Source organism: Linepithema humile, chromosome 3 (genome assembly GCF_040581485.1).
Source record: "Linepithema humile isolate Giens D197 chromosome 3, Lhum_UNIL_v1.0, whole genome shotgun sequence".
NCBI classification, from domain to species: domain Eukaryota; kingdom Metazoa; phylum Arthropoda; class Insecta; order Hymenoptera; family Formicidae; genus Linepithema; species Linepithema humile.
The window spans coordinates 25,636,971-25,652,084 of record NC_090130.1 but is presented as its reverse complement, the minus strand read 5'-3'; the positions used below and the strand labels follow the sequence as shown (position 1 = coordinate 25,652,084).

The 15,114-nt window shown below is 36.2% G+C and overlaps 1 protein-coding gene across 2 annotated transcripts in view; it reads left to right on the top strand.

Moving 5' to 3' along the window:
* LOC105675135 (alkaline phosphatase-like) overlaps nt 1-15,114 on the top strand; it is a 181,594-nt gene that overhangs the window by 143,479 nt on the left and 23,001 nt on the right. For both annotated transcript variants that reach the window (XM_012372026.2, XM_012372016.2), the window contains one exon: nt 6,484-6,678. In XM_012372026.2, coding sequence (XP_012227449.2) covers nt 6,484-6,678 — 195 coding nt within the window. The remainder of the gene's footprint in view (nt 1-6,483; nt 6,679-15,114) is intronic.

Genomic DNA, 15,114 nt, shown 5'->3' with positions numbered 1-15,114 from the left:
AGTGAGTATAACGCACAGTATTACTTGAGATACAGAATGATCTTCCACTCTGCATTGCGTAATATATGTGCCCATGTTGTCGTACAGAATTTATCGCAGAAAAACGAAACCCGCTTACGATGCTTAGTGCACGCGTTATTCCACCACATAATCTTCTTTATCCCCAAGGCTTTGCGTCATTGAACGAACAAGAACATGTATTATTACCGGGCGATAAAATATCTTTATTGCCTCTTGAAACCGTATTTTCACCGTCCATACGGTTCCAACATCTCGTTCGTAAATTTCTCATAGAAGGAATGGCAAGGTTAGCGCTTGCTGCAAGAACCAAATGTCAATTCTATACGTTACTTCTACACGAAAACGATGGCCCGTGGATGACTATCACAGCTGATGCTCTGTGTGCGCCCCACGATTTTGAGGGGAGAAAAATTTTTACATTGCTCATGTCATAGCAGTCCAAAGAAACTTCTTCAACTGCTATTTTGAAATTTATTGTTCTTGAAAATTATTTAACGAGTTGATGTATTACGTGTGAGATTTTAAACGCAATTAAATCTTGCAATTATTTGTTTATTCGTTAAATTTTATAATTATTTTGTCAGAAGAACATGATAATAATATATATATATTACAAAAATAATTTTTCAATGTTACAATCTAAACCCGCAGAGGCTTTAAATGCGGCGAGAACAAACTGAGATAATCTCTGGGATGATCTTTCTTGAATGGAAGCGGTTCCATGATAAATCGTCATCTCTAATGAATTAATGTTTGGCTCATGTCCCTCGTAAAACGTGTTACTAATGTCGACGTTTTATCATTTTCCCTAACCGACGAAAAAAGCCACTTCCGGTGACACATTTAGCAGCGATGATGTAATGCTGTGGTTACATGAAAAACAGGAAGATAATAGTGAGGAGCGATGATTAGATAAAAATTAGTTTTACGCTTATGTGATTAATAAGCATAAATATAAATCATGCTTTTCTTTGTTCTAGATAATTTATTATAGATAATTATTTTTACACAATTTGTTACTTTTAAAGATGAAAGAAAAAACATCGAGTCAGTTGGCTTAAATTTTGATTGCCCCGCGACAGAAACCAGATGCATTAATAAAACTTTTTTTATAATAATTTTTACTAATTTTTTTTACTAATTTTATAATAATTTTTATAATGAATTTTTATAATGAATTTTTATTATAATAATAATTTCTGTATGCGAGACATGAATAATATTTGGAGCGCACAAATAATATGTGTTTTTTTTAATTTTTTATTTTTAATCAAGCATATTGATACTCATCTCTGTGTATATAACCTAATGTTAATTACTAAAATGTATGCCAATGTTGATTATTAAAAATTGTGCAATATTGCTCCGCGCGCATTTCATCAGGTTCATCATTTTCCACATATCGTGGGCATATGGATAAAATTCCAATTTTCGCAACACGGCAGTAATAATTACGGACGATCGTATGATATTGCTCGTCGAGTTCGAATCGCTCAAATATTCTCGAATTCATCGTTTAATCCTCTTACACATTTATTCCGCTGAAAACGGCCGAACTGATTTCGCAGTGAGTGCCGTTGCAGCGTCACGGTATTTACTTTGACTTTTAGTTTGGAGACCGGCCGCAATGTAAAGAGGCCAGACACGAGCCACTAAACTAACGGAGACTCGATGGTTCCTATAAAACGGCTCTCTAAAATTAACGGCACGAGCGTAATTTGTCGAAGAACTCGCCGTCGCTTCGGATTAAAATCTAAAGTTCGCAGGCGGGGGGTCACGACCGAAGATGTCCTGGTCGGGAACACCGCTACGGGGCTTTCCACAAATCTTCGAACGACAATCCCGATACCCCGCGGGTCTTTAGACAATCCTGAGAACGGAAATCGAACTCGGAATTCGGTACGTGTTCGCATTGTCATTCGAATTCTCCGCGAGTCCAACGTTAATTATGAAAATTATAGGAAAGTTTGATTAGAAAATTCAAATATTAATATTTCATCCAAATGCAAGCTCCAATTGAAAAAATTATTATAACTATTTACGTTTTGAAGAGAGAAATTAGTTTCATATATTTTCCTGAAAAAAATATCGCGCTGTATTGAAACTTAGGGCGCCTTATTTTTCTAAATTTTTCATGAAAACAATTTACAGGAATTAATAATTCAACGCTAAATAGTATTTCTTTATACAACTCGATATTTATTTCGAATTTAAAAAATGATGTAGCAATCAAGTGTAAGTTATTTTTTATCTTTACGCTTCGTATTGTTTGTGTACGTCGTAAGTTAAGTTCTCTATCAGTGCTTTCAGCTAACAAGCCATTACTAGAAGCGGGCAATCAGAGATAGAGGAAAGCACGGTCGTAATAATCGAAGTGCAGTGACTGTTCGCCAACTGTCATCACTAAGATAGTGTTGCGGCTATATCGAATAGCGGTACTAGGGGTTTTGTTCTCAGATAATCACGGCTCTTTGGCACTGACTCACGAAGAAATAACAGAATCTCAGCGTTGTAATTGTGGCAATGGAAATAATCGATAATGAGTTTTATTTGTGACTAAGGGTTTACCTTGCATTAATAGAAATTGCTTTCTCAAACTCGCCGTGTTAAAGCAAATAACGATTTTCTACCGAGCAACATTTGCAGTCTTATCACGAAATCTATTCCCCAAAATATCATATTTCTGAAACGCTCTATATATAAAATGTCTGACTGCATACATATTGTTCTACTTGTACACGCAGAAAATCACAAAAACAGTCCGTAGCGTCACGTAACGATAAGACAAAGTATATAATAGATGAAACAAATCTTTAAAATACTTCCGAATCCAATTTCCCTGACAATTTCTAACTTTAATGACGACTGTTTCGAGGGAACATCATAAAGATAGAATCAAAATTGGGACTCGTTCCGCTTAATTCTTGCAATGTTGAAGCGCGCTATCGATTGTTTGCGCTTTAATCGCGTTTGAAGGCTAACAATCGTGGACTGTATTTTGTCTCGCTACATTCCTTGCAGGTCGCAATTCGAGGTGCTGCCTTTGTTTTCGGTGATGTTTACCCCGTTTTATTTCCCCGGTGACATTTCGGTATTTTTCATTTTGTGACGACTTCGTTGTTTGCCAGACGGAATAAGCGATCCGGCGAAGGCAACAATGTGACTGGGCATCAAGAAGACCTCTCGAAATGTAGCTGTTTTCGATTCCTTTGGACGTATTGAAGCTACTTTTCTATTTATATAGCTTGCTCAGGGAACGCTGTAGATTTAAAGCGTGCGTACTCCGTAAAATACAACCTGACAAAATATCGACAAAAATTTTGATAAGAAAGTTAGATGATTGGAATTGATTTTTTAATTGATTTAGTAGCGTTTATAATCGCATTTGTTACAATGAAAAATTTACGATTAAGATCTGAAAACGGGAGCAAAAATTTTTAACCGAATCTTTACGATATCTACATAATAGAAATAAAAATCGAACTGAATTTTTTTTTTCAGCGAGCAAAATGTTATAGAATTTGAAGAGCATCTAAATTGAGCAGCTCTTTTTTCTTCTATTTCAGCACGTTGAATTTTTTCTCTACTACATTTAGCACACCTACGTAGTTTTTTTAATGCTTTATGAAACGAGATCTCCCACGCCTAGGCACATAAGAATTTATACGCGTCGCTTCCAAGTCGAGTAAATTTGAACGAGGGCCGGATGCGGCGGAGGGTTAAATGCAACAGTTACGTTTATCTACGTGGCGCCGTCTGGGCTGGCCTGAACCCTTTAGAATGATATCAAAAGCCGGCTCTCCCGTTCTTGCGGCACACGGCAATTGGATAAAGCCGGTTGAGCTCCGATCGGGCGGAACCCGCCGTTGTTGCACGTGCACGACACGCGCGTAACGAGAGAATCGATGCTACCTCGCTCGCGATGTGCAAGCGATGCAGTTCTTAAGCATTACCCGACCGGCAATTGAACGCCGCGTCGCGATATAGTTTATCTCGTAGCTTCTTTATAGCAGCTCTTTTATCGCCGCGCTCCTAATGATTGTAAAATCAGTGACGTATCGTCGACCCGTTAACGATTGCTCCTTCTTGCATTTCACGATCAGTCGCGTCGCGTAATGAGCGTGCGGATGAGGTAGCGCTAGAAAAAGGTATAGCGTAACTTTATGCACGACGACACACACAGAATAAGTCGTTTTATATTATGAACTTTTAGATTTGGGAATAAGCTCTCTTTTTCTTTTGATGCACGTATTGAAATAATATGTAATTATAATGGAAAGTTCTCTGCAATTATATTTTCTTGTTGAGAAAAATCGAGTTTAATACAATTTCCTTATTTTTACTATCTACATTGAGACAAACGATTCATCTTGAAAGCAATTGAATAATAAAGATAAAACAACAATTACTTTTGAGATAATGTTTATTTTACTGTTACAGTTATTAAATTATATGGACTATATTAATTACTGTCTTGAATTATAGAATTTGTTATTTAGTTTGTAAATATACCAGTGACCGAACATTTTCCAATTTCCGATCATGTCTTAACGAAACAGTTATTATTTAATATTTATAAATATGAAACTCAGAAATAATGAGAAAAAAGGTTAATGAATTCAGTTTGTGTATTAAAATAATTAAAAATTATCATGTAATATTCACACAATAACATATTATATATAATAATTAATACAATAAGCTGAGGTATATCTAATGAATTTATATTGAATTTTAATGATTTTGCTAATTGTAAGAGTAAGTAATTTTTTATAGCGTTAAAAAGAAGTTCGACATCTTTTATAAATATATATTTCATTCACTATCAGTTAATAATTATAATTTTTTGATTTCATTTCTATAAAGTAAAAGTGAATCTTTATTATATATACGAAAAGATGAGAAGAATATTATTTTGATAGAAAAAATTACATTTTTTAATGGAACATCTCGGAATTGGAAACATTTTGTATGTTGTAATTGCATCGCTTGTAAATGATAATCGAAATAAAATTGTATGTCACGGATACATCAAGGAACGTGCGCGTGTTGCACGATTTTGAAATGACAAGCTTAATACTTGCATCAATAATGCTATTTGATACCCGAAGGGACGAATAGTTGGAGGAATTATGTTCTGTATAATGGTTGACACAACCACAAGCATGGAACGTTCGACGCACCAACCCGCGCATTTGTGTGAATTGGAACACGGTCGGCCAAATCTACGTTATGTACATAACTGCGCTGATAACCGATCACCAATAACCGAAGAGTGGCCGCTGCGCAATAATTCCGTTATCTCGCTTGTATTTTCATCGAGAGTTATTTTCTCCAATTTCCTTAAATTATGCTATTTCGTAATTTTGATAAAATTCAATTCCCCATTGCATTAAATAACATATTTTATTTTAATTGCACTGAATAATATATCAATCTTAATAAACGTCTTTATACTTTCTAAACATTTAAGCTAATTGTTTCAACTTAATATAAACGAATCAAAGAAATAAGATTTGTGTTATTTCGGTCTTCAACATAATTTGCATGATTGTGACTGCAGTGTCCACGGCATTGAAATTGTCTCCGCGAAAATTTATCGGCTTTTCGCTCACTTATTGAGTTTTTATTAATTGCCATTACGGGGACTCGCGTGCTCGGTACGTCGCCGTTTCGCCATGATAGAGTTATCACGATGATCGAGTTAAGTCCATTCGTGTAACTTTGTTAACGCGATAACGGAAACCGCTGCTTTCATACGCGCTGTAACTACGCGGACAACGGGCAGCATCTCGCCCATGATTGACACCACTGATTAAAATCCAATTGAGAACTATTAATGAAGCTTGCAAATGACAAACATTCCACAAACGCAGGCGTGGATAGAAGTTAGACAAAGCACGGTCTTGAATATTTTCTCTTTGTTGAACCTAGAATATTATGAATATTGGATAGAAGATTTAATAACAAACAATTTGTAATCGAAAATGTTTATTATTACACATATAAACACAAAATTAATAGTTTACAGTTAACAATAAACTATAAATTTATTAATAATAAACATGAACTTATTAATATTAAACGTGAATTTATTAATAATAAACGTGAACTATAAACGTTATATTTTAACGAATTTGTAGAATATACAGAATATATAGAATAATAGTATATATAGAATATATAGAAAAATTAGAAAATATAACCAACAGTATTGGAATTAATTTAAAATGCTATTTTATTGCAATGTGATAAAAGGAGTAATGTAAAATATATTTTTTTAACACGTCTGATACGCGCGTTGTGGAAAGACGGAAAGCTCGTCTGCGAGCAACAATGTCTGGGGACCATGACGGTCTTGAAACAGATCTGTTGACCCGGTCGGCATTGTCTTATGAAGTGGTCGAAGATAACTTTAATAAATGACCCTCTCACGAGCGAGATGTCGGCGTTTCATTTCAGGTGGAAGAATCGACCATGCTCACCATTACAACAACGCTTATCGCGCGTTGGATGAGACGCTAGCGCTGGAGGCAGCCGTCCAGGCAGTTATGAAGGAGGTCGATCTCACGGAAACGCTTCTCGTAGTAACGGCGGATCACTCGCACGTATTAACCCTCGGCGGACTGGCGACGCATCGAGGGAATCCCATATTCGGTGAGTCGCCTATATACTTTGTTTTAACACGCTATATCCGACGACGACTCGTCGTTTGTGTCTGAAATAACTGGGATATTTCTACTTGTTAGACTGGAATGCACTAACAAATGATTTCTTATTTATTTTTCAAGTTCGATGAGATTTGTTTTTCAAATAATATATATATTTTATATAAAATTATTTTCAATAAAATTAATAGATATGTTTTAATTAACTATACATTTTTATTTTCAAAATTCTTTATAATTATGTTATTTGATCACAAACATTATTGTGGATTTAATTATTATTTGCTTATGACTTATTTCATAATTAAATTATATTTAATTATGAAATACCAATGACAGTTAGTCAGTAATAAACGGAAATAATTAAATACGGTCACGTTATAATTTTTCTCTAATTAAACACGAAATATCTCGAGTTTTTATAACGTCGCCTATCTCAACACCTGCTTCTCTCATCCAGATTTTTAATCATACACACAATAGCGCGGCATGTACGTGTTAACAAACTCCGCGCAATTGCGATGGCTGGCTCCAACTGCTCGTAACTTTCCGCCGACGAGGAAGAAAACGCGTCCCTTTCATTGTAGCTCAGGCTCTGACCTTCCAATATCCGGGAAGGATGCACTGGCAACCGACTTCTGCCCTGAAAAACAGCTTCGCAGGAAATATTATTGAATCGCATGCGCGAATAAATTGCGACAATGCTCAAGCTTAGTTTACACAACTTTATCTTTCATTAGTGATCAGCAAGTTCAAATAATCATGATACTTTTCAATTTTATTCATCTACGAAATTTTATAAAAAAATTATTAATAGTTTTTTTTTTAATTGAAAAAGTATTTGTTAGTGCGAAAGTTAGTGCGAAGGATTTGTTCGATTTATTTTACATGAATAATTATTAATTTCCATTTTAAAAAAGTTTAGTTCAGAGTTTCTCTATCAGGCATACAAAAGCTTGTTTCCTCAAAAAGTGTATTAAAATCCAATAGTGGCTATTTTAATTAATAAAAATTTGTTTAAAATTCTATAATTCTGACAAATATGATAAATTTTTTTTACTAAATTAACAGATAAAAATAAACTGATAGAAATATATGAGAATAATATCAAATGAACAAATTTGTTTATAAGATCAAGCTTACTTAAAGAGGACATTCAAAAGATAGCATGCATAAGATCTCCTAATGCAGAAAGTGTGTCTTTAGTTGTAAGAGAAGTTCAAGCGAGAAGTAGAACTTTATAGAACTCAGAGTAGTATTTCGGGAAATACCGGGCTATTAAAAGAGCATTGTGCATTTTAGATTTCTGCAAACTGGCGCATTCAAGTGGAAACGTTTTTACTTCGCAAGATGCTGTTACCGTGCTGCGTGCTGCAAGTTTTGACATAAAAAATGATGCATAACCCGCAACTATCTAGCATCTAGTAAACAATTTATCGAAGTTTTCATTAAAACTTGCGTTTTGATGGATCATTGCGTACTTATCGGTAATCAAGTTTCGCGATGATAAAAAAGGAAAACGGACATTCTCGCGAAAGCCGAACACAAAATCAGATTCTTAATCGTCGACAATATCCTGACCGGCGCAATATTTTCACTAACTTTCAACATATTTTCACTAAACTTTCAACATCTTTTCAGACAAACGCGCTATTTGCCAGCGCGCTTAAGTACCTTGTAAACCGCGCTTTACAGAGACCATCTCCGGGGTGATGGTCCGCCCTTTTGTTACCTTCGATCTCTTCGTTTTCCCCGACCTACAATTCCCGAAGAGAACGGCGGTGCACTGATCCGCGGCGAACGACGCGGAAACGTTCGATCGTCGGCAATCAAAAGTCGGACTCTCCCGTTCGATCGCGCCAATTTTTTCGCGTGAGCGAAAGTTTGACGGCGGCCGTTTCATCTGTCGTTCCGTGCCGGCAGGTGTTGACACGAGCGTTCGTGTCGCAATTTAATACCTGGACGGGCGGATGTGAGCGCGCTGTTTTATATGGGGATGCAAGCTCGTCTCCATCGAGTGGAGGAGGGACCGTCCTTCCGGCAGGACAGCTCTGGATTCAATAAGATCCAATCTACTTCGACAACTTCGTGGGGCGCCCGTCGACCGTTCGCCCAGTCGCGGTTAAATTGAATCGCCGGGAAACGTAAAGGATGGCTTTTCCGTCGGCCGTATGTGGAGTCGCAAAAGCTCGCTCGTCCGTTTATCTGACAGTAGCCGGTTGAAAAAAATAATCCCGGCGAAAAGGGGAGACCGTTACGCGCTCATTGAGAAAGAGACTACCTAAAGTTTTTGTGAGCTGGCGCGATTTTACCGAATTCGAGGATCTCAAATTTTATTGCCCGCTTCGCGTGCCTCGGGATTGTGTCGGACATCTTGTTGCTCCATTGAGAAGTTAATCCGTTTACGTCCATAGCCGACGGCTTGCATGAGTTTACTTTGTTACAGAATTTTACTGTTTTATGTACAAAATATGTTATTTGAAATGAAATATGTTTTATTTATTTCTGTTTCTTTGTCTTGCTTGGTACTAACAGAATTCAGAATACTAAGTTTTTAAGAAAATTTTCCTTGAATTTATATTCTTACGATAAGTTTTTAATTCTTAACGAATTAAAGAGCTTGTTCCTAAAAGAAATTGAAAGCAAATACAAATTTATTTTTATTATTTAAAAATTCTCTTTGGCCTCTTTTTATTCTTCCATTAATGTTTGACAACTTTATCTATTAATTAATGCTGTATGAAATCATAATTTGATAGAATTATTAATAACATTATTATTTAAGCTTGCCTGATTAAATGACATACATGAAATAATTGTGAAAGATATGCTTATAACGCAAATTGTGTTTGCGTAGTAAATTTTAGGCAATTTTTCGAAGAAATCCACATTAGCGGATTGTCAATGTCATAATTCTCTAATTTTTAAGTCAAAATCATTGACTCTCTATGCTTACGGCCCGTAAAATTTTCCAATCGGTTCGCAATGAATTTACTCGAATTACTCAAGCGAGAGATATCCAATAATGCATCCCCTCATCATGATTATACTCAATAACATTCCGCATGATTTAATAGAAATTTATATCTGTGCTTGATAGCGGACATAATCCAAACGAGATAGCTTTGTTAATTAAACAGTTTATCCATCGGCGTAAAAATCTAGACTTCGACCTGACAAAGATAGATTTAGTCAAAGAAGAGTAAAAATATTTTCAAAAAATGAATAAAAAAGTTTCCACGCGGCTCTTTCATTCTGTTTTACATTCGATATACTTTTTTAACATAACAATATATAACTGACCTTTAGTAAATTGTGATAAATGTTAATTGAGTAAATTTAATCTACAAATTAGAAAGCGCGGACTATTAAAATCCTTTTAAAATATTTTATCAGTGTTGTACATATTAATCTGTATTTTTTTATTATTATACGATATAAAGATTAACACTATTAGTGTGTCTAAAAAAGTGTTTGCGCACGAAAGGTGATTATTATTTAATAATTTATTTAATAATATATTAGTTAATATTCAGTAATCCAACAATGTGTTTAATTTATTTTTGTCACTAAACAACAATACTAAAGATCAAATGTTTAAGTAATCGAGATAGCATCGGTTCATTATTCGAAAAGTAATTTCTACTCTGTACCAGGTCATTGTACAGGCGATAGATCTCGCTGAAAAGTTCACACCGCTCGGCTCTACTATTCGTGTTGATTGCCATCAATAAATAGCAGTTGTCGAGTCGGCGAATCTCGCGATCTGCTCGTTGCGCCGAAAACGCGGCATCGCGACGCTTTTAATTTTTGGTCCGTCAAATTTCGTTTGCATTTGTAATTGAAAGAACGAAAGAAGGGAGGGGGGGTGGGGGTGAAAAGAAAAAATCCGGTTGCAAAGGACGTATCAGTGTCATCCAATTCTACCGACGTACCAGCGTGGCTTGAATCAGATTCACCATCGTGCGATTTCCGCGTCCAGATTGAAACCGCTAGCAATTTCGCATTCGAGAATCGAATAGAACATTTAGAAATTCTGTAATTAGTTGGAAACTCTGTAATTGTTCACTCGACATCGCGCGACAGGAAGATTTCTGGGCGACCGCGAGGTTGTCGCATAAGAAAATTCATAGGACGTGGAAAATTTAAATTTATCTAAATGGAGCTTCGGTGCTGAAAGATTTATATAACTTTATAATAATAATTCCGCGGTTTGCTCGACAGCGGTCACAATACGTGCCCCGCCTTGGTGAAACGCGTCATTTATCGCATCGAAAATTTCGCGAAACGGGGTCGCGCGAGGATCTCGCGCATAATAAAACTAATGTACGGCGGCAGGGGCGCTAAATCACGCGGTTGACGTTCCGCGTGAAATACTGTTTGAAACATCTGATACATAGGGATTTTTATTTGCAACGCGTTTCTATCATCGCCGCGGTTTGCGATGAGGCAAGCCAAAATGAATATGCAGTCGCTCCGTGCACCCGGCGCCATAAATGCGATGACCGACAATAAGAATATTATTTGCGCGCGTATTTTAGGTAAGATTTGACCTGAGAGAATTTAAAGCGAGAATAACGAGATAAAATAGTCGTATTTCGAATAATTCAGATCTTGTCAACGGTGTGAATACCGAGAAAATATAAATGCATGCAGGAAGATATTTATAAATAAAAATATTCAAGTAAAATTTTAGTAAGAATATTTAATTTATTAAGAATAAGTGGATTTATTTGTCGATCCAATGAAATCGCATTACTTAGTCGCAGAGCAGTCGTTAATAATAAATTCCTTAAATAAAGTAACTTCTTTTGCACGAAAATACTGAGACGCTAATAGTTTTTGAGTGTTGTAAAAGCGATCGAAAAGGGTGAGCTTTCGACGAATTTTACGAAATAAATTGCACCGCACTAACGCGCATTAAAATTTATCGAATATTTGCAGAGGTTATTTATCGGATATTACAGGTGAGCTTTCATTATCCGGGAGTAACTTAATAATTAGATCCTGCGTAACCGGGGAAATAATATACTCGGCATGTAAATACGCTTTCCCACCTCCGCTCATTGTGTTCAAAGTATGTACAATGCAAATTTATAACATTCGAAAACAATTATGTATGTAAATTAACGAATACGCCCTGCATACACTGCTAGTTGGGAAATTCGGTCAATTATCACGTATCATACGTGCAGCGTCCACACTCCACCACGAATCCGCGTTTCTTCCACAACCTAGTTACGTCATTGCAAACATCGTTGTTCAGACATTTTGTTACCAAGCAACAATAATTGGAATACGTTTCGAATATAGCTTATCGACGGTGATCGCGTTAGCGTTAGTTAACAGGCGTGTGCCCTGTGTTTCACAAATATGGCTATCTCATTGCTCGTAGTGACAGTATTTGCTCGTTTGAGTGGAAAAAAAAACCAATTAAATCAATGGAGCAATTTAAACGACCGAAAAACGCGATATCGGTCACCGACATGTGCAAAATTACATGATGTGTTTTTTGTTTTTTTCCGACAATCCATTAACACGTCCGTGTCACATCACATTGTGTTTTTAAGGCAATGAAATGGCTTATATCTATTTGAAAAAAAAAAATATACAGATAAATTAAAAGATATAAAAAAATAAAACAGCGCAGAACTGAATTATAGAAGATTAACAAAAGTCTCTCACTTTATTGTTCACGTAATAACAATGCATTCCCCACTAGGGGCACTTTTTTTGCTAAAATAAATAGATGATTGATTTTTTGCCGCATCCTTTAAGGCGCCTGTGAAAGGATTAGGTTTATGTAGGTTTCTCAGAAGCCCCGGATCAAGTCATTAACAGGGATTCGACGTAATTGACCTTTGCTGGTGGCGCTATAAATTGATGTGCTCGAAGCGGTTGCTCTTGTTGAGAGATTAAGGAGGCTTGTGACGTTCGGAACAACAGTATTGCCTAAAAGGAAAAGTAGTGCATCTGAAATATTTAGTACATATGTGCACAGTGATCAATTGAAACGTTGCAATTGATTAATTTTCTCAATAATAGACCTGGTTTCTGCATTCAATTGTTTCCTGTGTTCACAATTTCTACCGCAGTTGCGAAATATTACAGGATGTTGATGGATTTTACGGGACATCGAGAGGATATTTTAGTAAATCAACCTTTTAATGATAAATTTTGATGCAAATGCGCCGCACGCGGTTAGTTGTATGTGTGGTTTTTGGTTATATATTTAATTTCTTACTAATAGTGGTTTTTGGTTTAATGTGTTAAACAAATTATCATTTTTTGATTTCGAGAATCAATATTCTTGCCCAAATATCTTATGTAAATATTTTATTACATCAAAGGTTAATATTATCAAAATATTTCAAATTTAATTAATCAATTTAAAAGTTAAGCAAGAGTTTAATATTAAATTGTTTAAAGAGTTTAACATTTGAACATCTACAACTTGCGCACTTTATGAAACCATTTTATCGTAGCTTCATAGTTCCGGGAAAAAAAACGACATGCAATATGCATTGCCGAGAAAGTTATTTTTTTTTTTACTGTATCTTTTTTAACATGCACTAATATACTGTAACTTTTTCGTGTAACTTTTCTGCATTACAGCCATATAATTTCACGTTTAACTGGGTCGTGTACTCAGACCAGTCTCTTCTTCGGGCATCATTTTGTTTCATTGCGAAGCAGATGTCAATTTTAATGAAACATAATGCGTGCCAATTTTTTCTGTTTTCTTTAACATTAACGTTTGCCAATCGGAACTCACATTCTCAGGATCGCCGAAAAAATACTATCCGGCCATTTTCGTGAGGAAATAATCGCGAAGGAACGGTGTGCCCGGGACAGCGGAACGGAAGGTTTTGGCAAAAAGAGACAAGAGAAAAGGGCAGCGAAATAAAAAAGGGAAGAATGAAGAAAAATGTGCGAGCGATTCACGCGACATAGCGCCCGTAACGGCTTTTATTGCTAGCCGTTCATTAAGCCGGGTTACTTTGCTCACGCGGGCGTATTGGATGAAGCAATTAAAGCACGCGCCGGTTCGAGATATAATTTATTTGCCACGGAGTTACGTGAAGTTATACGCAGCTTCGCGTCACTTTCGCGCGCCAGTTAAGAATTTAATTGCGTTTACGCCATGCTGACGGACTTCGATATCCATGCGATACTGATTTAGAGTCCTTAACTCGCGATAAGTCGCGCTAGGAGGTGAAGCAAGGTCTCTTAAGCAGGAAATTATTCACATTGTGAGCAGAAAACGGGTGTAGAACATTACGTTGTAATTTTGCATATATCTTCGTTTTTCTGGAATGTGCAAAATGTTACGAGACAGCGAGCCTCTGAAATATACAAAATATTACGAAACAGTGACACTAATTATTTTCAGAATATACGCGTTTCATAATGCAAACAGTTCGTGCAGACTTGTCTGCGTTCCTGAGAGAGAATTACGCAAGTTTTTAGAATACGATTTACATTTGAGGTCGCGATTGTGGTCAGTTATTGTTTCGACATAACTTTAAGGGAGAACATACGCGACTTAATGACGTAATTGACATTACGAGTAGCCCAACTGCATTTCCTGTTACTCGTTTGATACGGATTACTACTCTGGAATAAATTGGAACTTCCCAAGTAGTTAGCCCGCTCTTGAATTACATTGCCAAGGAGTCGTTCGAAAGCTATCGCCGTACTTGCCAAGTTTTTTTCAGTTTGGTTACCGGCACTTACAAGTCCATGTAAAGTGATACGCGTAAGAACTCTCGGTTTAATTATTCTGCGAACGAGCTTCAGAGCGATAAACCTGAAAAAAAACCTGAAACGATTCTTGTATCTCATTTATACGATGCCCCACACTGATCGTATTTTATTTTTTTCGATAAGAGATATCGGAAGATTTGATTATTAAAAAAGTTGTAATTTAATACTATTTTTTTATTCCGACTTACTTCATGTGGACTGAAAATTTTAATTTATCAAGTTGCTTAGTATTTCAAATTAAAGGGCAAAATTGAGTTTGACGAACTGAACAGCAAAGTTGCGACGCGGTGAATAAATGCTGCAAAGAGACAATTAAATTTGTTTAACGCACGTTGCTTTTAACCTTTAATTTCGAATTAGCGCACTCATCTTGATGCTCGTCCGAAAATTTCACTTTTAATTAAATGAAAACTGTACAAAAGTGTTTCGATTTTTTCCATTACGCGTGTTTCAACTGATTTTCCAAATGTTGTAGCAAAGCTTTCAAACGCGCCTTTTCGGCACGAGCGGCGACGGCTAGAGCTCCGCTTTTGTTCGGAAGAGTTTTGTCGAGCTTTGCGCGCAGAGCAAAGAGAGGTTGGCTCAAAGATTTTATCTCGTTCACTCTGATTTCCATGTGCGAAACGATGGTCGAGGCGGTACGGTGGCTATAGACACC